This window comes from Paroedura picta, chromosome 9 (assembly GCF_049243985.1).
Source record: "Paroedura picta isolate Pp20150507F chromosome 9, Ppicta_v3.0, whole genome shotgun sequence".
Lineage (NCBI taxonomy): Eukaryota > Metazoa > Chordata > Lepidosauria > Squamata > Gekkonidae > Paroedura > Paroedura picta.
The window spans coordinates 2,589,268-2,612,580 of record NC_135377.1 but is presented as its reverse complement, the minus strand read 5'-3'; the positions used below and the strand labels follow the sequence as shown (position 1 = coordinate 2,612,580).

The 23,313-nt window shown below is 50.3% G+C and overlaps 1 protein-coding gene across 3 annotated transcripts; it reads left to right on the top strand.

Annotated features, from left to right (window-relative positions):
- The first annotated feature begins 564 nt into the window (after nt 1–564).
- THEM6 (thioesterase superfamily member 6) lies at nt 565–21,699 on the top strand. 3 transcript variants are annotated; one of them, XM_077351355.1, is made up of 2 exons: nt 565–1,276; nt 21,173–21,699. In XM_077351355.1, the coding sequence occupies exons 1-2, from the start codon at nt 713–715 to the stop codon at nt 21,284–21,286; spliced, it is 678 nt and encodes a 225-aa protein (XP_077207470.1). In that variant the 5' UTR covers nt 565–712; the 3' UTR covers nt 21,287–21,699. The 3 variants fall into 3 exon arrangements, with proteins under 3 accessions (XP_077207470.1, XP_077207471.1, XP_077207472.1); XM_077351356.1 differs by lacking the exon at nt 565–1,276 and adding an exon at nt 6,424–7,662 and having other exon boundaries at nt 21,173–21,286; XM_077351357.1 differs by lacking the exon at nt 565–1,276 and adding an exon at nt 14,854–17,188 and having other exon boundaries at nt 21,173–21,321.
- Nucleotides 21,700–23,313: the final 1,614 nt, after the last annotated feature.

Sequence of the window (23,313 nt, the reverse complement as noted above, 5' to 3'; positions counted from 1 at the left end):
CCCAGGAGCACCTGAAAGATAGCGGAATTTGTAGCAGGGGGAGGAGCTTTCGTGAATCAGGGCTCACTTCTTCAGGTACTGCTAATATAGTAATCATATATTGGAACGTGGAGGGATTTCAGTGCCTCCAAGATATAAGGACCGATGGACTCTCGTTCTGGCTTTAGCTGAAGAAGGGATCACCCCGTTTATTTAAAACTTTGGCTTTGGTCAGAACAGTCTCCCTGGAATTGCCTTTCCAAAGCAGCCATCTTTGCCTGTCTTCAGTTTGGCAGGCAGGTGGCGCTAAAGCACCAGGCTCGCCACACCATTCGGAGGAAAAGCAAAGCAACCTTTAAAAATGTATATATTTTGCACGCAGGGGGGATATTGCATTCATCTGCCAAAAGTGCAGCAACAGGATCGCAGGTCTCAAGGCTGCCGCAAGCCCCCAACCCTATCAAGTTGTGAGTGTTTGGCAAGCACAGACATCCCATCCCTCCCCTCCCCCCCCTCCCCGTTTGACCCAGAGTGCCCTGCCTTGCTTTAACCAAGTGGTGCACCAGAGGGCGGTGTCCCCACAGGGATTTTGCAGTTGCTAGGCAGAAGAGCTGAAGAAAAGTGGTGCAAACCAACTAGCAGGGAGGGGGGGGGAAAGCTGTGGAGTACCTGCCGTGACCTTTGTCCTCCCTGCCTTGCAGAAGTGGCTCCTCCCAAGCAGCTGAGTCTTGCCATGGAGACGTCAGAGCAGCAGGCCCGGCAGCGTGACTTGCAATCTGCAGCAGGCATGGAGTGGGTGGCCGTGGTCTTAGGGGCTGGGGTGGCCCTGTTTGCCCTCGTAGATGTCTGGTACCTGCTGAGGATGCCCTTGACGATGCTCTACGCCAGGTGCTTCCTGCCCACCGTCTGGGACTTGCTGGCAGAGCAGAATTTCCACAGCCTGGTGCTCCCTTCGGACCTGGATTGCTTGCTGCACATGAACAATGCACGCTACCTCCGTGAGGCCGACATGGCGCGGAGCGTGCACCTCACGCGCTGCGGGCTCTTCCGGGCCGTGCGGGCCCTGGGGGGCCACACGGTGCTGGCGGCCTCCTGCTGCCGCTACCGGCGCTCCTTGCGCTTCCTGGAGCGCTTTGTGGTCCACACGCGCCTCCTGGGCTGGGACGCACGGGCCTTCTACCTGCAGCACCGCTTTGTCAGCTCCCGCGACGGCTTCGTCTGCGCCGTGGTGGTTGTCCAGCAGCACGTGGTGGGCGCCAGCCCTGACAAGGCGGTTTCGCATCTGTGCCGGAGAAAGGTAAGGCTGGCGGGCCCGGAGCCAGCATGTCAGAAGACGCCTCTGATGGAAGCAGGAAGCCAGTCTGCCCTGACAGAGGTCCCCAGTGTGGCGCCAACGCCTTTCCTGGTCCCTCTCGAGGGTTTTTTCGAAAGTAGGTGGAGCCTGGTTGGACTTTTTGCCAGCAGGGCTTCTGACTGGCCACTGGAGATTTGATTGGCACTGGAGATGTTTGTTTTGTTTTTTTTTAACACCCCCTGCTTTGGCAGTAGTTGCCCTCAGGGTGCCAGGATCTTCCAGGAAGGCAAGCTGTGTTGATACAAGGAAAGGTTTCAAAGCCATGTCTTCATTTTAAACACCGCTCTGTTGTTCGGCAGAGATTCTGCCTGGAATATTGAATGGCCTAAGAGGTCTGCATTAACCCACGTCCTGACATTCCGTGGTTGGTCCTGGATCCTGCGATAACCTCCAGGATAGATTTCTGTAACTCGCTCTACGCTGGCCTGCCCTTGTGCTCGACCCGGAAGCTCCGACTGGTGCAGAATGCAGCGGCTAGGATCCTCACTGGCACACCTTGGAGGGACCAGATCCAGCCTGTGCTGAGGCAGCTGCATTGGCTGCCGGTTATTTTCCGGATCAGGCTCAAGGTTTTGGTTCTGACCTTTATGCCTTACGCTGGTGGTCCCCAACCACCAGGCCACGGCCCGGTTCCGGTCCGCAAAGGCCCTGGCACCGGGCCGCGGCTCCCTCTCCCCGCCCCCTCCCCCAGTAAGAAAATTCCCAGGCCGCAAACTTGCGGCCCGGCAAGCCTCTTACTGTGGGAGGGGGGGAGAGGGAAGCAGGGCCGCGCATGCGCAATGTGCATGTGTGTCCGGAAACACGCATGCATGGCACTTCTGCGCATGCGCGGCCGGGCAATTGCTCTCCCTGCTGCCGCTGGTCCGCAGCCTGTAAAAGGTTGCGGACCACTGCCTTACACCAGTGGTCCCCATCCTTCATCTGGTCAGGGACCGCCTCCGGGGGTGAGGGAGAGTCAGCGGCCCGGCTGCTGCAGTTGCTCAAAAACGCGCACGCTCAGAACGGCCGTGCATGCGCATTTTGGCCACCAGGTGGCGCTAACACGCATGCGCAGAGTTGCCGTGCATGCGCATTTTGGCCACCAGGGGGTGCAAACGCGCATGCACGGCAGTTCTGCGCGTGAGCGTTAGCGTCGCTGCCGCGCCGGCCTCTTTCCCCCCCTCTCGCTGCGGGGGGGGGCGGAGGCAGGCGCGGCCGCTGGCTGCCTGGTACGATGGCCTTTGCGACCCGATATCGGGCCGCAGACCGGGGGTTGGGGACCCCTGCCTTACACAGTCTGGACCCGGCGTATCTGAGGGACCGCCTGTCACCCCTGCAGGGCCTTATGCTCTGGGGGTATGAATCTACTGGTATTTTCTGGCCCCAGAGAGGCACTCCTGGCCTCAACCAGGGCCTTCTCAGTCCTGGCCCCAAGCTTGTGGAATGATCTCCCGGAGGAGCTGCGGGCCTTGCGGGAGCTTCCAGCGTCCCGCAGGGCCTGCAAGACGGAGCTCTTCCGCCAGGTCTTTGGAGGAGGCTGGGCCGCAAGGACGATCTGGCCCCCCTTACAGCAGCAGTGGCAAAGACCAGTTAGCACCCTCTGAATGGGTTATCGAGGGGTAGTATAGATAAGGCTTGAGTTTCTTTTTCGCCGCATCCTGTTTTATTGTGTTTCAAATTGTGCGTATTGCTGTTTTACGAGTTTTATTGGGGGGGGGGGGTTGTTTTGTAACTCGCCTCTCCCCGGATACTCGAGGAGAGTCACAAATCTAAATGATAATGATAATGATAATGATAATACCACCACCAACCTAGGGCAGAATTTCAAAGGTGCCCACAGGCTTAGAGAGGCCTCTCCAAACCAGAGATGGCAGCAGGCCGAGTACCAGGCCCACCAGCTATTTACGGCTGACCACAATATGGTGAATTTTTGGTTGCCTGCCCAAGAAGAAGAGCTTGAAATGTTCCCTGGGCAAGGTCGTGCTTCGTAGCTGATGGGCTGTGTTTGCCATGGTAAGACACCTGTTTTTCAGGTCCGTTCCAGTAGAATTGCAAAATGATGGTTCCCCCAACTGTGTTGGCCCACAGGACTCCAACTTCGTCCTGTTGCATCAGCCCCACAAGGTGAACCACTTGAGTCGAAGTTCTGAAGTGTCCTTCACAGGATGTTGCTGGGATTGAAACTGGCTTTCTGAGTGACTTTGTTCTGGTTACCTAGTTGGTTTCCATTCCTTGTTGGACAATTGCTCCTTGCCACTCTCTACCCAAGTGATTGGAAATGAGTTTGCATTAAGGGTGGCTACGCTGTTGACTCCCTTAATCCGAAGGATGGATTGCAAGACCAGTTTTTGACAAGGTGCCAAAACAACAACCAGCTTAAAAATGGACAGTTTCAGTTGACGGGGTACTGAACAAGGTAGGATGGCGATAACACTTCCCTTTGCTCTGGTCGGTATCTAATAAGATACTACTGAATTCGAACCTACATCTCAGCAGTAAGCAGCAACCTGAACAAGGCCTCTCTGCTGGAGAATAGTCAGGTTCAAAGGCTCTGAGCCAGCGTATCAAAAGATGACGCCAGTGTAAACAAAGAAACAGAGAACTGGTTTCTGTACCCCACTTTTTACTACCCGAAGGAGTCTCAAAGTGGCTTCCAATCGCCTTCCCTTCCTCTCCTCCCAGTGAAATAGGTGAGGCTGTAAAAGCTCTGATGGCATTTGGACTGGTCCAAGGGCACGCACCTGGCTGCATGTGGAAGAGCGGGGAATCAAACCCAGTTCTCCAGATTAGAGGCCAGTGCTCTGAACCATGATACCACGCTTGCTCTCAAGAGTCACAGGAAAGCAGGAAACTGGTATACTCTAACAGAGAGCTCCCAACCTGTCCTCACTGCCCAAAATGGCCAATGGTGGGCCTGGAGGGGGTGGGATGGGGAGAAGGCCTCGGTAGGTACGTATACAGGTAGGGTTTCCATCTATATTTTGCACAACCCTGCCACTTCTGGAGCTTCTCACAGCCTCAAGAATGTTTCAGGGGTTTCTCAAGGGTAAAAAAGTCAAGAAAGGGGTTGAAACAGAACCGATGGGTTGAAATCAATTCAAAAGAACTTTCAGCTAAACATCCGGAAGAAGTTACTGACAGTTAGAGCGGTTCCTCGGTGGAATAGGCTTCCTCAGGAGGTGGTGGGTTCTCCTTCCTTGGAGGTTTTTAAGCTGAGGCTAGATTGCCGCCTCACAGAAATGCTGATTCTCTGAATTTAGGCAGATTGTGAGTGGGTGGGTCTTGGCTCTTGTGGTCCTTTCTTGCATGCCCAGGGAAATGCCAATCGCTGCTTTGGGGTCGGGAGGCCAATTTCCTCCAGTGATTCTGGTTTTGGGCAGGGGCGTCATCTGGGCATGGAATTGGGGTCCCTGTGGGTGGGCAGGGAGTGGTGAGTTTCCTGCATTCTTCAGGGGGTTGGACTAGATGACTCTGGAGGTCCCTTCCAACTCTGTGATTGTAAGATAGAGAAAAGTGGGGTATTAAAGCCAACTCTTCTTCTTTTCTATGCAGAACAATAGACATGGGATGCTAACTGTTAGACTGGCTGACATCCATCTCTTAGCCCTGGCTGCAAGACACGCAGTCTATCGGTCTCTTCCTCCTCTCATACTTTGCCTGTGTGACACACATACATTTTCACAGTTCTCTATCTGGCCTGTGATCACTGAGCAATGCTTTCCTGTGGACCAATATCTGGCTCCATGTAGCATGTGTCAGTTCTCATTGTTTCTTCTTTAGTTTATTTCATTGTTTTCCTATCTTCCATTTTTCCACACAACTGAAACAAATACCAGGAACTGGTTAACGATTTTCTGGGCCCTGGTCTGGTCACTTGAGTCCTTGACACTTCACTGGTAATTGTGTCTGGTATCTTTAGAGGCAAAACTCCGTAGGATGGGAATGTTTATGTGCTCAAGTGTAGAGTGTGTGAACAATTGGTGGCCAATTTTATTGGCTTCTCAAGGGAGCATAGTCCTGTCTTATCTGAGAGTGTCCCAGGGGATGGGCTGGAACAGGAGGTGCTTTTCTTGTATCTGTGTGGAATATATTAGCAAGTCCATTAGGAAGTGTTTTTATGTGTCTACATGGAATTCATTAGAAAATCCATTAGCCGAGGCCATGCCTGTCTTATCTGATGAACCATTACAAGGTGTGAAGACATTAAGGACATGGATGATACACCAAAGATACACTTGACCATAAAAGCATCTGGAAATGTACAAATACTGCAAGATCCTTTGGCATCAGATTGAACAGAAGAACTGATTCATCTTCTCTCCTGAGGATACAGCCGTAGTTTTTGACAAAGGCTATGCAAGCATCCATTGAAGAAAGCGGTTTTCCTTCCCCTTCAGCGAACAAGGAGACGAGCAATTGACATTTCGTTAGAAATTATTGACCCGCTTTTTATTGTTGTCAACAACAAAAAGCAGGTCAAAACAGTCAAAATCAGAATCAGAGGAAGCCAAACAGTCGTCCCCGTTTCTGAATGAACAAGTTCCTCTGGAAGAATTAGGAGACAATGAGGGAGAGGCACAACTTTTCCAACAAGTCACCTCAGGAATTTGAATGGAAATGTTGTCCTCCCACGAATTAAATTCCCCTGCTAATCAGAGATTCTTGATTTGAACGTGTCTCCCTTAGGAAGCGGCACCATGTTTTTTAATGGGGCGGAAGTGGCCCCTAACTCCAGCTGCAGACTCCTTCCGCTGTGCGATAGCGGAAAACTGTTGCTGGGGAACCTTGGAAGCAACACCTGGCTTCCGGCTGATGGGCAGCAAGAAGACTTTTGATACGTAAAGCTTTTGACAAGGTTCCCCATGATGTTCTGATGGATAAGTTGAAGGACTGCAATCTGGATTTTCAGATCGTTAGGTGGATAGGGAATTGGTTAGAGAACCGCACTCAAAGAGTTGTTGTCAATGGTGTTTCATCAGACTGGAGAGAGGTGAGTAGCGGGGTACCTCAGGGCTCGGTGCTCGGCCCGGTACTTTTTAACATATTTATTAATGATCTAGATGAGGGGGTGGAGGGACTACTCATCAAGTTTGCAGATGACACCAAATTGGGAGGACTGGCAAATACTCCGGAAGATAGAGACGTTGAGTGGTCCCCGGCATTGAGTGGTCCCCGGTGATAAAAAGCTTGGGGAACACTGCTGTAGGGCATGGGTAGTCATCCTGTGGTCCTCCAGATGTTCACAGACTACAATTCCCATGAGCCCCTGCCAGCAAACGTGGAATTGTAGCCCATGAACATCTGGAGGACCACAGGTTGACTACCCCTGCTGTAGGATTTTCAGGGCAAGGAGTGTTAAGAAGTGGTGTGCCATCACCTGCCTCTGTGTAGCAACCCTTGGTGATCTCCCATCCAAGTAACTAAACCAGGGCCGACCCTGCTTGGCCTAGCCTGGAGCCTTTGGGTCAAGGACCAGGTATGGAGCTGGAACGAATCTTTCGGGCGACCAAGGAAGGTATCTAGATGGGCCAAATGGACTGAATGGATCTGTCTCAAGGCAAGTGTGATCCTTAAGCCCTCCCATAGATGCCTATCAGGGGAGGTTCCTCTGTTACTCGGTGTGGTCATTATGGGATTGGAGCAGAGATATCATGTGTGGGCAGCTAGATTTCAAATGCCGCCTTGAGTAAGACGCATGCCGTGGGAGACTGGTTGTGGCGGGGCGACAGGCAAGGGTGGCACCCGAGCGGAGAGGCGGAGTCCGTCCAAGCAGCCTGGCTGGTTCGTGACCACCTTCCCAGACAAGCTGGCCACCTTCGCTGCCGCTTGTCAAGATGCTCCTGCTCCTGTCCAGCATCCTGTGTGTGGTTTTTCTGCTCAGCCTCTGTTTGTTTGACATCTGGTGCTTCATTCGGATAGGGATATTTTGCGCCTACGGCAGCTTGTGGCAGAAGTGCCCCGATGACCTTTTCCAAGACGTCGTCATGCCAAACGTCGTGCTGACGTCCGACCTGGATTATATGCTGCACATGAACAACGTCCGCTACCTGCGCGAGGCCGATATCGCCCGCTGGTTCTTCTTTGCGCGATTCAAATTTTTTGCGGCCTTAAGAGCTACGGGAAGCACGACCGTCCTTTCTGGCTCCTGCAGCCGACACCGCCGGCCGCTGCGTCTTTTCGAGCGCTTCGACATCCACACGCGGATCGTGGGCTGGGACGAGCAGGCGTTCTACCTGGAGCAGCGGTTTGTCAGCCGTCGGAAAGGCTTCGTCGTTGCCATAATACATTGTCGGCAACACATTACAGGCATCGGTGCAGCGGCGATTATGGAGGCGATTGCGCGGAAAAAGGTAAAGAAGCTAGACGTGGGGTGGTTGAAGCTCTTGGCCTTGAGCATAGAATTCCGGTGGGCCGCCATGTTGGTCTGAAGCAGTGGGGCAAAGGTGGGGTGCGGCGGTACCTTGAAGGCTAGCAAAGTTTAATTCTGAGCATAATTGTTGGTGTGCAAGCCTGAAAGCTAATGCGCAGGATTCAGTTTTGTTTCCATTATTAGCATTATGGGAAAGGAAGAAGAGGTTCTGTCTATCCACTGTCTTCTTTGCATGCATAATCTTATAAACCAGGGGTGGTCAACCTGTGGTCCTCCAGATGTCCATGGACTACAATTCCCATGAGCCCCTGCCAGCGTTCGCTGGCAGGGGCTCATGGGAATTGTAGTCCATGGACATCTGGAGGAGCACAGGTTGACTACGCCTGTTATAAACATTTCTAGCCTTAACAGCATGCAGTCACAATTCTGATCACACTGAAAAGTCAGCTCCTTTCCAAGACCTTGGTCTTCTTTGTGTCAGTCAGGCCATTTCGTTTGAGATTGGTGATATTTCTGGATAAATGACACACACGCGCGTGCGTGCTCATGCACAGAAGGAGGCTGTGTAACAAGGAAAAGTTTGGAACAAAGTTTGATTCCAGGGGCCCTTTTAAAACTGACAGTTTAATTCTGGGTGTAAGCTTTCATGTGCGTGCACGCTGCATCAGCTACGTCCTCAAATGGTATTTGAAGAAACATGCATGCACATGAAAGCTTATACCCAGAAATTGTTGGCCTTAAAGGTGCCAAGGATGGACTCCAACTTCATTCTGTTGCTTCAGAATGAAAACTTTAGACAGTGAATACTGATTGTGTTCTCTTAATGCACAGGGGTTATCGTGCTACCACTTTCACAAGGAAACAAAAGATCGCAGAGCAGATTTGCCCACTTGGCTTGTACTTGGCCTGGGGGGGGGGGGGATTTGGTTTGTCGTGCGTAAAGAGCAATTGCCAACAGAACCAAGGAGTCTGTTTGTTCTGTGGCCCCCAGGATCATGACCACCAAATGCAGGAATCTTGTAATATTTATCCCATCGAACGGCAAGGGTGCAGAGGTCATGAAAGGGGCAAAACCCTGTCTTGTGTTTTACATTGTAAAATTTACAACATAAGCTGGATGGATGGCGGATCGGCCATACTCATGTTACTCAATTTTATGATTCTATGACTTGTCGGCCACGTTTGACGTGGTCGGTCGTGAGTTATTGGCTGACCCCTCACCGGGGCCGGGATGCCGGGGACAGCCCTTCAGTGGCTGTGCTCCATTCTCTAGAACCGGACACAGAGTAGTTGTGGGGGAAGAGCCTTCGGGGAGGGCGGTATATAAATCTAAAATAAATAAAGAGTTATTGCGTCCCCAGCAACTCCCTTGCGTGGTCCCACAGGGAGCAGTACTCTCCCCCCACACTATTTACCATCTTTCCGTGCCCTCTGGCACAGCTGGTTCAAAGGTATGGGCTGGGTTGTCGCCGGTATGCGGATGACACCCAGCTCTGCCTCCTCGTGGACGGCCACCCGGACTCCCCCCTGAATACATTCGCCAGATGTTTGGAAGCGGTCGCTGGATGGTTAGAGCAGAGTCGCTTGAAACTCAGCCCTTCCAAAACGGTGGCTGGACAGAAAGGCAGCTGGACAGGAAATGTGGTTACCCACCTGGGCTGTGGTGCAGCTCAACTCTGTGGGGACAAATTTGCTGGTCATTCCCGGTCCCCAGGAAGCGTGCCTGGCCTCAACCAGGGCCAGGGCCTTCTAGGTCCTGGCCCCTACCTGGTGGAATGAGCTCCCGGAAGAGCTATGGGCCCTGCAGGAGCTTTCCACATTCTGCAGGGCCTGAAAGACAGAGCTCTTCCGCCAGGTTTATGGTTGAGGCCAGAGCGCTGAGGGAGATCTAGACCCCCCCCCCTCCATTGGGCTACTCTGAGTGGATTAAAGAGTAAAGATCAACCCCTTTGTCCACCCCTGGGTCTATTATTGCATAGGATTTGGTTCCTCCTTCGCCGCAAAGCATCTTGGTGGTTATTTATAGATTGTTGTGTTTTAGTGCTTGGGTTTTTAAGCTGTTTTCAGGAATTTTATTGGGGTTTTTATGGTCATTGTTATCCACCACGAGTCTTCACAGGAGTGGCGGGCTACAAATTCAATTAATAATAATAATGACAATAACAACAACAACAATGCCCCACCTGCCCTCGGACTGACTGGCTACAGTGACCCGTGCAATGGTCACCTCTAGATTAGTCTTCTGTAACTTGCTCTACGCAGGCCTGCTCTTGACCTTGACCCAGAAATTGCAACTAGTACAAAGCGCAGCTGCTAGGGCCCTCACGGGTACATCTTGGAGGGCCCACATCCAGCCTGTGCTGAGGCAGTTGCATTGGTTGCCCGTCGTGGCCCGGATCAGATTCAACATTTTCGTAATAACCTTTAAGGCCATCTGCAGCTTGAGCCCTGCTTATCTGAGGGACCGCTTGTCTCCCTATGCCCCCCTCAAGGTTCTTCACTCTGCGGATGCTAATCTGCTTGTGGTCTGTGTCCCCAGGCCTTGACATGGGCCAGGGTGTTTTCGGTCCTGGCCCCGACCTGGTGGATTGAGCTCCCGGAAGAGCTGGAGGCCCTGACGGAGCTGTCTCAGTTCTGCAGGGCCTGCAAAATGGAGCTCTTTGGCGGAGGCCAGGGTTAGAAACAGCTGGGGCCCGTCCTGCAGCTGACATTGTACCCTCAGATGAACCCCCCACCCTGTGGTGGATGGCCGAAGATCGGGATGAATTGGGGACTATGCCACTGTCTTGTGTTCAAAACCTTTAAGGGGTTGTTTGGTTTTATTGGGGGGTTATTGGGAGGGTTTACTATAGTCATTTCCGCATATCGGCCAAAATAGCGACACGTATTCTGATTCCAATTAAGCGATAGTATATCATGCCTCTGTCTCCACCTCAATGCTGTTGTGCCTTTTTTAGCTGCCGTCTCATGCGTCTTTCCCTGCTCAGTTGTGGCTAAGAGAGAGCAATGCGCCTTTTACTGTCCGCTCAGGGGCCTGTCAATCACTCTAGGCAGCCAATCCCGGCAAATCTAGTTGGCATTTAAGCCCAGAATTTTATTTATATATATGTGTGTGTCTGTGTGTGTGTACATTAATATATGTGTGTGTGTGTACATTAATTATTCGTTCCTAGACATATACACAGCATCATATATGCATGCCGTCTTTCAAACATGCTCCAAAAAATAATGCATTTTCAAGTTTGGGTGTGAAGACACCTTTTTATCTCTTCCACTTTTGGGAAGCCTCACTTCTGTAACACTCCTGATTGTGAGTTGCTTCTTTGGTTCTACAGACCCACCTACGTGTGGTTTCTGCGTCCGGTGCCATTTTTAAAAAGAAAAATTATTCCCGCGCCCAGGAGCGAGAAAGGGAGGCGGGTGCGAGGGCAGGTTAAAGCTGGCCAGACTCTAGCGCAGGAGTGGTCAACCTGCAGATGTTCGTGGACTACAACTCCCATGAGCCCCTGCCAGCAAATGCTGGCAGGGGCTCATGGGAATTGTAGTCCATAGACATCTGGAGGATTAATACCCCTCCTCTAGCGTGTTTCTCCCTCCATACTTTCTTTCAGCTCGTTGAAGGCTGGTCGCTAGTGCTTTTTAGGGTGCTGAATCCCCTTTGGCGATTCCCTGAGTCGCATGTTAAAATGGAGGAAATAGCGAGCCGGAAGCTGGGCAGACTCTGAAGGTGGGCGATGTCATGGGGAGGGGCCAGAATAGGTCACCCTATATTAGAGGGTTCTCCAGCTACATTTGAAAGGTTTGGAAATGTCGTGTTTATATGTAAGCCACCAGGAATCCTCATGGTGTGATAGAAATCTGCAGAATAAATAAAGAAATGTATTCCACATAATATATTTCTGGTAAGGCCTTGGAGGAGGAGCGTGTCTCATGGCTTCAGTGCCACTCAGCACTTAACACCCACTCAGGGCAGCTGTCCTGCCCCCGAGTGTCTCCTCCTCCAACCGGCTTGCCTGTCTGTCCAGTGGCCAGCCAATCGCCTTCCGTCCCTCACCCCTGACCACCTCCTCCTCCTTCCACTTCCCTCTGAGGCTCGGAGGCTGAAGATCTCTGCTGCGTGACAGCTGCCCCTGCCAGACTGCAGCCTTTCCAGGCCCTGGGGGGAGGGAGGGGCCATCTGCAGAGTTCTTTCACCCTCTCCCTCTAATCTACCACCATTGTATTCCTGAATGCAATGGGCTTGGCCCCTAGTATAAATATAAATTTTAAAAAAGGCTGCAGAAGAAGATTTAGGTTTTGGAAGAGTAAAGTTTTAGAAGAAGATTTGGAATTTATAAAAATGATCATCTGAAAAGGTGGAGGGTTTTTTGCCTGCCTTGTAGCTAGAGTTGCCACCCTCCAGGTGCTGGCTGGAGATCTGTGATACTATTTGATCCCCAGTCCACTTAGACAAATTTTCCTGGAGGACTCTGGGATTATACAGCTCCCTAAAGCCCACCCCTCCTCACACCCTGCCCTCCTCAGGCCCCACCACCTGAATCTCCAGGCATTGCTCAACCCAGAGCTCGTAAACTTATTTGTTTGTTTGTTTGTTTATTTATATTTTTATACTGCCCTTCCCTACGGCTCTGAGCGGTTTACATAAAGCATTTTTGAACATTCACATAGAACACTGTCAAAATCAATATAACAGTGTAACAATAACAACAACACATCAACTGGAACAATTAAAACTGCACTTCAACAAAAACTTGACAATCCCTCAGTAGGTTCTGTTCCTCAGTCTGGGGGGCACCTGTAGGTGTTATGGCTCAGTTGGCCCCACCAAATGCCTGGTGGAAGAGCTCCTTTTTGCGGGCCCTGCAGACTTACTGCTAAGTCACAGTTATATGGAAGAGGGGATCACTGGCCATCTTCAAGCAGCGGCTGGACAGATCCTTCTCCTGGATGCTTGAGGCTGATCCTGCACTGAGCAGGGGGTGGGACTAGATGGCCTCCATGGCCCCTTCCCACTCTAGGATTCTAGGAGTCTAGTTCAGCAGTGGAAGGGGCTGCCTGAGGAGGTGGGGAGCTCCCCTTCACTGGCCATCTTCAAGCAGTAGATGTACAGGTTGGCAAGTCCTTGTAGGAGCTGGAGAGAGAGCACCATTGGTAAATGTCATAATTTATTCACCCACGGTGCAATCCTGGGAGGAAGCCCCTTTGAGTAGAATGGAATGTAGCTTGAGTGGCTTGTTTCAGATGGCTCTCCAAGATACGAAAGGGGAAGGGGATTGAGAGCTAGGAAATCAGAACCCTTCTTCTAATTAGAAATGTTTCTTATCAGCTTTCCCTTTCATCCTGATATTGATCTGACATACATCTGATGAGCAGGCTCGAAGCCTCTTGCTGAGTGCAGTTCTGGAGGCTTCCCTTCAGAAAGGACGTCCCCGAAATTTGAAAGGATGCAGAGGAGAGCGACAAGGATGATCCGGGCTTAGGGAACAAGCCCTAGGAGGAAAGGCTGAAGGATTTGGGGATCTTCAGCCTGGAAAAGAGGAGGTGGAGAGGGGACACGATTGCTGTCTTGGAGGACCAGCACACGTTTTTCACGCTCACCCATCCTTGTGTGACCCCTAGAGGCATCTGCCTTATTGCTGTCAATGGACGAGATGGATTTTTGTCCTGATCCAGCAGAGGAATTAGGTTTCCCAACTGCGCTGTGATACCTGCCCCGTTCTTTCCAAATGCCTCGCAATCCCATTGCTCCATGCAATGCTTCCTGCCCGAAACCCTCTCCAGATGTTAAGACATTCTAATTCCTAATCAAGGCCCTTTCCTGTGTAACTCCACTGAGCTCATTATGCTGGGTGGTACTCTGTGTTCTAGAAAAGTGAGCCCACAAATTCCTTTCTCTGCCATTCAAGTGGCGCAATGCATCTGGGAAGCAGTTCACGTTGACAGACCAATGGCTTCCCATATCTACTTTCATGTGCAGAAGTCACGCTAGGGTCCCTCCTTACCAGCTGGCATGGGCTTGGTGTGCCTAGCTAATAAAACCATCTCACCGGCATAGCAGAAGAGGCATGGACACACCTTCTCCATCGCTACCCAGAGAGGAGTGCAGCCTGACTCAGTTTATGGGGGGGGGGGGAAACCCTTGTCTCCAGGTTAATTTGTCGTTTGAATAAATGCATTTGCATCTCTCACGAGGCAGTGGGCAGAACAGGAAATTAGTAGCTGGGATGAAAAGCAGAGGTTAGACAGCTAGAAAGCCCTGCCCAGCTTAATCCTCATGCCATAGAATCATGAAGGGACTTCCTGGGTCATCTAGTCCAACCCCCACACACAATGCAGGACTCTCGCAACCCTATCACTCATCCACTGTCACCTGCCACTCCCTTGAGCCTTCACAGAATCAGCCTCTCTCTCAGATGGCTATCCAGCCTCTGTTTTCAAATTTCCAAAGATGGAGAACGCACCACCGCCCGAGGAAGCCATCACTCAAACACTGCCCATTAGGGGTGGACACAAAACTAAAAATTCCAGTTCAGGGTCCACCAGTTTGGTTCAGGAACCCGAAATGCCGAGAACTGACCATTTGGGTCTCCATTCTGAAATCTGGCTCATAAACCGGTCAGTGTCCATGTATTTCCCAATTGGCGTTGCTCAAGGTCAGTAGTGTCTACTCAAGTGACATCAGATGTCCTGGGTCTCCAGCAGAGGTCTTTCAAGAGTCCTGCTCATCACCCACAAGGTCTGTCATGGCCTTGGACTCCATACTTGTAGGACCACCTCTCTGGCAGTGCTCCTGACTCCATGGGACACCTGACACCCACCTGGCCTCAATCATGGCAGAGCACCTCTCAGTTCTGGACCCTAACCGGTAGAATGTGGTCCCAGAAGAGCTAAGGGCCCTGATGGAACACTCTCAGTTCCGCAGGGCCTGTAGGACAGAGCGCTTCCACCGGGTGCTCGGTTGAGGCCAGGAGGTGGTTACCATCTAATGACCCTTTATGTCAGGGGTAGTCAAACTGCGGCCCTCCAGATGTCCATGGACTACAATTCCCAGGAGCCCCCTGCCAGCGAACGCTGGCAGGGGGCTCCTGGTAATTGTAGTCCATGGACATCTGGAGGGCCGCAGTTTGACTACCCCTGCTTTATGTCCTAGGACCCCCCCCAGTTATAAAAATCAGATGATGTGACTGGAGAGTTTGAGATACGTGTATTAGTATAAGCACCCAATGCTGTTGTGTGTAGTGTAACAATGACATAGAATGTATTGCTTTGTTCTTATTGGAATTGTATGGCTTTTATGGTTGTGAGCAGGCTGGGCTGGGAGCAGCAGGGTAGAAATAAATAACAATGTTCTGTCAAGGTCGGTGCCGTCAAACCAAAAACTAACGTCCACTGTGAAAACATTGCTGCATTTTTATTTAATTGCATAAAACTACACTTGTTTCTTACAAACAGAATCATCACACAGTGATTCAGTAACGTGAACGTAGGAAGAGGCTGGGGCTGGTAGTTTTGCAAAGCAGATTCTGTTTTGCTGATTCCGTGAATTTAGGCAGATTATAAAGTGGCGGGCAGGGGGGATTGTGCCCATGCATGCCCAGAGAGATGCCAATCACCACTTTGAGTTCGGGAGGCAAATTTCCTCCAGGTCAGACTGGCCAGGGATTCTGGGCTTTTTTTGGTGGGGGGGAGGGGGGTAGTCATCTTGGCATGAAATTGGGGTCACTTTGGTGGGCAGGTAGTTGTGAGTTTCCTGCATTGTGCAGGGGGCTGGACTAGATGACCCTGGAGGCACCTTCCAACTCTATGATTCCTGGACTCATCTTCTTATGTGCCCCCCCACACACACACACACACACACATCCTCTGTCCCAGCAAAACTTCACAGGCGTAGGAGAAAATCAGAACACGCCTATTTGAAGTCTTTTCAAAGTTGTTGTGCAGGAAAACATCCTGTATGGGGGTGAGTTTTTGAGATGGTAGGTAGAGATGCACCACGGAAGAGAAAAGACATCCTTTTCCCACCCACCACAGGAAGGAGTGTGGGAAGAAATCAAAATTCCACTACCCAGACAACTCTGGGGGCGTGGGGGGGGCGGGCTGGAGCAAAAGCTAGCTCATGTTACGACTGAAATGTCGCTATCCCGCTCCCCCCCCAAAAAAATCCCACCTACCTGAGATGTTTCAGTTCTTATAAGAATGTGGTTTATCAGCAGCCAAGGTATACATGACTCCAAAGATCTGTAATCTTTGTAATCCTCAGCAATTGTTTGATTCTCCCTTGCTGCAAAGCAGCAGTGCAGCCTCCTAGCTTAATCCCAGAAACAGGGTTGGTAGGGGAAGCTTAACTCTCTTCTCCCCTCTCTGTCATTTCCCTGGCCTGGATTGATTGATAGATTGTATTTCTATCGTGCCGCTCCCAGAAACTGGCTCACGGGCAGGTCACAACAATATCAATAAAATTCACCCCCCAAAACAGTAAAACGATATAAAATACAAATAGACATACAAGGTGACGGCATTTTAAAAATTGCTCCCCGTTTTCCGGGCATGGACCTTTATATGTACATAACAGCTGGGAGATGGAAATAGCCCCCCGAGGTGAGGGAAGACAAGGATTTAATCATCAGTTTCTCCACGTCTCGGCTAGTTTGGCCCCAGGTTACAAAGCTTGGGTTTTTAAGGTTCAAGAAATGCTAACCGGCTTCTCAAAGCGAGTACATCCCTGTCGCTGCTCCTCAATCTGCACCTCTCAGGGACATACCTCCGCTGTTTGGGGCGACGGACGGCGTTTGACTTAAGCAGATTTAAATGCTACCTTGCGGGAGGGAAGGAGCCAAGAGATTAACCGTGATGTTGCAAAACGAGAGAGTCTGAAATTGTACACAATCTGAGGGTTGCACCCTTGTGGGGAGGTGTGGCTCATCTCTGGAAGGGCAAGGACAGTCTTCAGCCTCGCGCCGGGCCAGTAAGACGCTTTGCTGCGGCTTGGCAAGATGAACCTCCTTTGGGTCACGGCCGTCGCTTTCTTGTTCATTCTGATCGTGACCCTCCTGGACACGTGGTTCTTGATCAGGCAAGGACTGCAGTACGCCTTCGCCTTGCTGAGGCAGAAGCCCCCCAAAGACATCCTCGAATCGTTCGTGATGCGAAACGTGGTCCTGACGACCGACCTGGACTTGTTGCTGCACATGAATAACAGCCGTTACCTGCGGGAGGGGAACTTAGCCACGTGCGCCTTCTGGGCCAGGTCCGGCCTCTCCGCAGCTCTGAAAACTTTAGGGGGCTACACCGTCCTGTCCGCGTCCTGCAGCCGCCACCGCCGTCCGTTGCACCTTTTGGAACGTTTCGCGATCCACACGCGGGTTCTAGCCTGGGACGACCACGCGTTTTACCTGGAGCAGCAGTTTGTGAATGGCGGTGGCTTTGTCGTGGCCGTCGTGGTCTGCCGCCACCACGTAATGGGCACGACGCCTGCGGCGTTGACCACGCTCATGTCTCAGAAGGAGGTAAGAGGGCTGGAGGGTTCCGGGTTTAAAACACTTTCCTTCTGAGGTCCTGCGTAGTGCAGCGGGTTGAACTAGATCAGGGGTAGTCAACCTGTGGTCCTCCAGATGTCCATGGACTACAATTCCCACGGACCCCTGCCAGGGAACGCTGGCAGGGGCTCGTGGGAATTGCAGTCCATGGACATCTGGAGGACCACAGGTTGACTACCCCTGAACTAGATGACCCAGGAGGTCCTTCCAACTCTATGATTCTAGGTTTCTATGATTGTGTGGCGGGTTCTCCATCTTTGGAGATTTTTAAACAGAGGCTGGAGAGACATCTGAGAGAGAGGCTGATTCTGTGAAGGTTCAAGGGGGTGGCAGGTGACAGTGGATGAGCGAGAGGGTGGTGAGTGTCCTGCCTAGTGCAGGGGGTTGGACTAGATGACCCAGGAGGTCCCTTCCAACTCTATGATTCTATGATTCTAGATCTACTGTGGCGTGGTGATAGAACATCTGCTTTGTCAATAGGAGGTCCCAGGTTTAAAGACGAAGTAAATTGTAGATGATGGGAAAGCCTTCCACCGGAGACCTCAGAAAGATTTAAGATGCTTTAGGATGCTTAGGGCTGATCCTGCGTAGAGCAGGGGGTTAGACTAGATGGCCTGTATGGCCCCTTCCAACTCTATGATTCTATGATTCTATAAATAAAATTAAAAAACGGTAAAGCTAAAGAAGATGCAGCCTGTCAGAGCAGACAAGACTGACCTTGAGGCACTCAACAGAAGGCAGCGTTGGGTGTTCATCCGAATTTTACTTTATGCAAAGTTCCTTTCAGCAAGTCATTATTTTTCTGTGTACTGTTTGGGGGTGGGGGAGTGACACTGTTGTGAGTCACTTAATTTTTTCCATGTTTCTTCCTGGAATGTAGTGGTTAGGCGCGTGGACTTCTAATCTGGCGATCTGGGTTTGATTCCACACTCCCCCACATGCAGCCAGCTGGGTGACCTTGGGCTCGCCACGGCAGCTGTGACCGAGCAGGAATCTCAGCCTCACCCACCTCACAAGTGTGTCTGTTGTGGAGAGAGGGAAGGGAAGGCGAATGGAAGCCACTTGGAGAGTCCTTTGGGGAGAAAAAAGAGGCATATGATATCCAACTCATATGGATTTTATATATCCATATGGATATATCATATATCCATATGGATATATCATACAGATTTTAGTAAAGCTTTTGATAAGGTTCCCCATGATGTTCTGATGGGTAAATTGAAGGACTGCAATCTGGATTTTCAGATAGTTAGGTAGATAGGGAATTGATTAGAGAACCGCACTCAAAGAGCTGTTGTCAATGGTGTTTCATCAGACTGGAGGGAGGTGAGTAGCGGGGTACCTCAGGGTTCGGTGCTCGGCCCGGTACTTGGGGAAGTTCAGCCTGGAGAAAAGGAGGTTGAGAGGGGACATGATAGCCCTCTTTAAGTATTTGAAAGGTTGTCATTTGGAGGAGGGCAGGATGCTGTTCCCATTGGCTGCAGAGGAAAGGACACGCAGTAATGGGTTTAAACTACAAGTACAACGATATAGGCTAGATATCAGGAAAAAGATTTTCACAGTCAGAGTAGTTCAGCAGTGGAATAGGCTGCCTAAGGAGGTGGTGAGCTCCCCCTCACTGGCAGCCTTCAAGCAAAGTTTGGATTCACACTTTTCTTGGATGCTTTAGGATGCTTTGGGCTAATCCTGCGTTGAGCAGGGGGTTGGACTAGATGGCCTCTATGGCCCCTTCCAACTCTAGGATTCCATGATTCTATGATTCTAACTCTTCTTCAGTAATCTCAGGGCTCTCTCAGCCTCATCTCCCTCACAAGGGTGTCTGTTGTAGGGAGAGGAAAGGGAAGGTGACTGTAAGCCACTTTGAGCCTCCTTCAGGTAAAGAAACGCAGCATAACAGAGCCAACTCTTCTTCTTCTAAATCGCACTCTTCCACAGTAGCTGCTCTTCACAAACTGTAAGGCATTGCTGGAGTTTTTCCTCTCGTTATTTCATTCTTCTTCTGCCAGCTGATCTTCTGCAATGCGAAAGCAAATGATGAAAGAGAAATTCCACTTTCTCTCCTGCAGGGACACCAAAGCAGTTTAAGGCTTCTGCATTACATGTTCTGGTTTGTCAGTCTTCCAGTTAACTTTGGAGAATTCACAAGTTATGTTTGAAGATCGATAACGCATGCAGTGAGCCACTTTGTCCATTTGCCCTCCATTGGTGCTTGCTGGTTGCTGGTGTGCACAACAATGAGTAAGAAATGCTAGAAGGAATTCCTGGTGAGATCATACCATCCCACCAAACAACCCTTTTACGTCTCTGCGGTTTAATCCAAGGAACATGTTCCCTAAAGCACAACCCGTGAGAAGAAGAGGTGCAAACTAAGAACACGGAGGCAGACAGCTCATGCATAGTTGTCTCTGCAAAGACCAAATCAAAATTGGGAGGAAGATTATCTCATTAGTACAAGCGCAAATCCCAAGATGTTCTAGGGATAAATGTCGGCATAGCCGATTTCATAAGCATCGTGATGTTGTCCTTCCCAATAATACAGCAATGATTCAAGATCTGTGGAGGAACAAAGTCATAACTAAGTTATTTATTTTATTTGGTTGTTCAGTTTCTTTACCGCCCCTCGCTCAACATCTTGGGGTGGTGAATGCAGAACATAGAGACTGGAAAATACAGTAGAACATTTGCATCCAGTAGAAACAAGGAAATATATAACCAATATACGACATGTAAAAGATCACAAAGAACAGCCTAACAGGTGGGAGAACACCAACAGGTGTTGCCATTTCTTGGCGGTTGGGTCGATTTCAGGGTCTGGACTTATCCAAAAGCCTGGTGGATTTCCCTCCATACCTCGGATCCTTTGAAGAGTGTCTTTTGTCCCCAGTGCGACCATCAACATGGTCTCTACCTGTGGTCCTGACAGGTCATCTCATTCAGAGACCCACGGGTTATCCAGCACCTGACAAGGTGAAGCAGGCTTCCTCGGGAGGTGGTGGGTTCTCCATCTTTGGAGATTTTTAAACAGAGGCCGGAGAGCCATCTGACGGAGAGGCTGATTCTGTGAAGGCTCAAGGGAGTGGCAGGTGACAGTGGATGAGCGATAGGGTTGTGAGTGTCCTGCATAGTGCAGGGGGCTGGACTAGATGACCCAGGAGGTCCCTTCCAACTCTATGATTCTAAGGGACTGTGTTTGCATTTGTATATTTGCATGATCTCCACCTACAAAGGAGAATCGCTGTGCCTAGATGGATCACATTTTATTTCTGCTTTGACCATTTCCATTCAGTGCATATTTTAGCCAGTTGTTGGTCTTCTGGGGATTTTTTTGTTGGCTTGGCTCTGTTTCGGCCTCTTGGTCAGCTGACTGATCGCACACATTTCACGTGTCACCTGTGGCTCATCTGTGCGCCGTTCTGTGCACTGGAGTGGCTGGGGGTATGGCTACAGCAGGGAAGTTCTGTAGGTCTAATACCCAAGAACCCGGTGTGGGGGTGAAATTCCCCAGTATTTGCTGCTGGGCTTGGAACAATTCTCTCTCAACAAAGCCGGGTCCTGCTTTTTTAAAAGGCTTCAGTGACACGTCAAGAGCTGTCCTGGAACTTCTGTTTATCCCTGTCAGTCCTGTTTGGTTTAGAAAGAGGACACCGATTTTATATGGGGTCGTTTATTTATTTGTTTGTTTGTTTATGTGGTTAAAAATGTTTTAAAAATTTAAACTGTTCGTTCAAAAATCGTGTGCTGTCTGTTGGCAAATGCCGGGGGAAACAAACCCATTTTATTGAGGGACCAGTATCAAATTTGGTTGTAAAATCAGGGGGATAGCCACTGCTCTTATGGTGCCAGATCGCATCGCCGAAGTTAAGAGGCCTTGAAGTATGGCAGCCCAGCACAAGTTGTTGTTTTTTTTTTAATTTTTGAAATAAACACAATAACCCAAGTTTGCTTGGTCTGCAGGTGGAGTCTCCGGAGCTGCCTGAAGAGGTGAAGCACTGGCTGAAGTACAACGAAGCCAGTAGCCAGAGGCTGAGAGCCGAGAGCAACCTCCCGAACAACGCCAAAGAGAAGTAGCTCCTCGCGCTGCCTCCACCCCTGCTTCGCTCGTGGCGGACTCGAATCTGCTCTTCGGCCGGGACTCTTAGGGGTCATAGAGCCTTTCTCTTCCGCTGCCGTGAAAGAAGGAACAGGGATGCGCCCCGCACGACTCTCTTGACTGCAGCAACACCAACGCCAGCCAAGACAGAGAAGCATCCGTCCCAAGCCTTTCAGGAACCGGACTTACGTAGCGAGGGGTTAGTTTGGCCGTGCGGAGGGTGACGCCCAAGCGCCAAACTGCCTATGACCTAGTCGTAGTTGTTTCGTGAAGGAGAGACATCTGTTTATCCTCTGGGTTTAAAGTTGCTGTTGCAGTGATCAACTCCGCATGCCTGGACATAGGGGGAGGGGGAACTCTGTAAGGCAGGGGTAGTCAACCTGTGGTCCTCCAGATGTCCATGGACTACAATTCCCATGAGCCCCTGCCAGCATTCGCTGGCAGGGGCTCATGGGAATTGTAGTCCATGGACATCTGGAGGACCACAGGTTGACTACCCCTGCTGTGTAAGGGATGCTTAATCTTTGAAAGGGATGCTTCTCTTTATTTTAATCTCTGAGCTGCCCTCTGACTCTTCCTGTTCTCTCATTTGGTCCTCACTCTTCACATGGCCTTCCATGGAGACAAATGTCCCCTCAGGTCTCTCGTGCAGAGATAATGCCCTGATACTCCCACATAGATGAGGCCGCAAAACCCGGCTATTTGTGGTAGGGAAAATGCCCCTTAGGTCAAGCGTCTCTTCTTTCGACGGCAATCTGAAGGTGAACCGGATCAATCTGAATAAATGTAAGTTTACCTTGAATGGTTGAAGGTTTTCATGGCCGGAGTCAACAGGCTGTTATGGGCTTTCCCAGCTGTGTGACCCTGGTCTGGTCATTTTATTCCCTGATGTTTCGCTGGCATCTTCAGAGGGAGGACGCAACAAGATGGGAATATGTGCCAAAGTTTGGTATGTGTGAACAGTTGCTGGGCATTTTATTTTATTGGGGGGGGGGGATATAGTGCATCACATTCCTGCCTTATCTGGGAGTCTCCCACGGGATGGACTAGAACTAAGAAGCCCTTTTCCTTTGTCTTGGTAGCGTTCATTAGCAAGTTTATTAGGAAGTGTTTCTCCTGTGATGTGTCCCAGACACAGGAAAAACACTTACTAATGGACTAGTTAATGAACTCTATCCACAGGAAAAATATTTCCTAGTTCTAGTCTGTTCCATGGAAGACTCCCAGATAAAACAGGAATCTATTACAGACTTTCTCACACTTGAGGAGTAAATTAAATGCCCAGCAACTGTTCACGTACTCCACATTTTGTCGTGGAGAGATTCTCATCTTGCCATGTCCTTCCTCTGAAGATGCCAGCCAGAGTCACTGGCAAAACGTCAGGGATTTAAAACTACGAGACCTTAGTCACACAGCTTGGCAAAAACCTCCACAATCAGTAAATTAACCTTCTTGGGATATTTATTTACTGTACTCACAATCCCACTTCTATGACCGGGCAAAATTCTGCTAGATTAACCAAATATCCCAATAGTTACTAGGGAAGGGAGAACTGTGGCCGCAGACTGGTAGTTTTAGTTTCTGGGGTTTTGTAACTGTGGCTGGCATCTTCAGACAGGGAACACAGCAAGACGGGGATCTCTCCAGGCACTAAAATGACCAGACCACAGCCTGGAAGAGCCCACAACAACCAGGGGTCCTGACCAGTTAAGGTTGTGCTTCATCCAAAAGGTTTCTTTGCCGCAGGCACTTCTGTGTGAATCTTTGTACATGTACGTTGGTTTAAAGACATTAAAGAGTTGTTACGAGAAACACTGGTGAAATAAATCGTTTTTCAACGGAGCCAATCTTGTGTAGTAAAGTCTTAGCCTACGGCAGGGTTTCTCAAGCAGGGCTTCATAAAACCTGGGGATTTCAAGCAGCACTGGCAGAGTTTAAGATTTAAAAAAATATTAAAGGGAGGGGAGGGCGGGAGGCCCAGAATTTAGATGCATTTTCTTGCTGG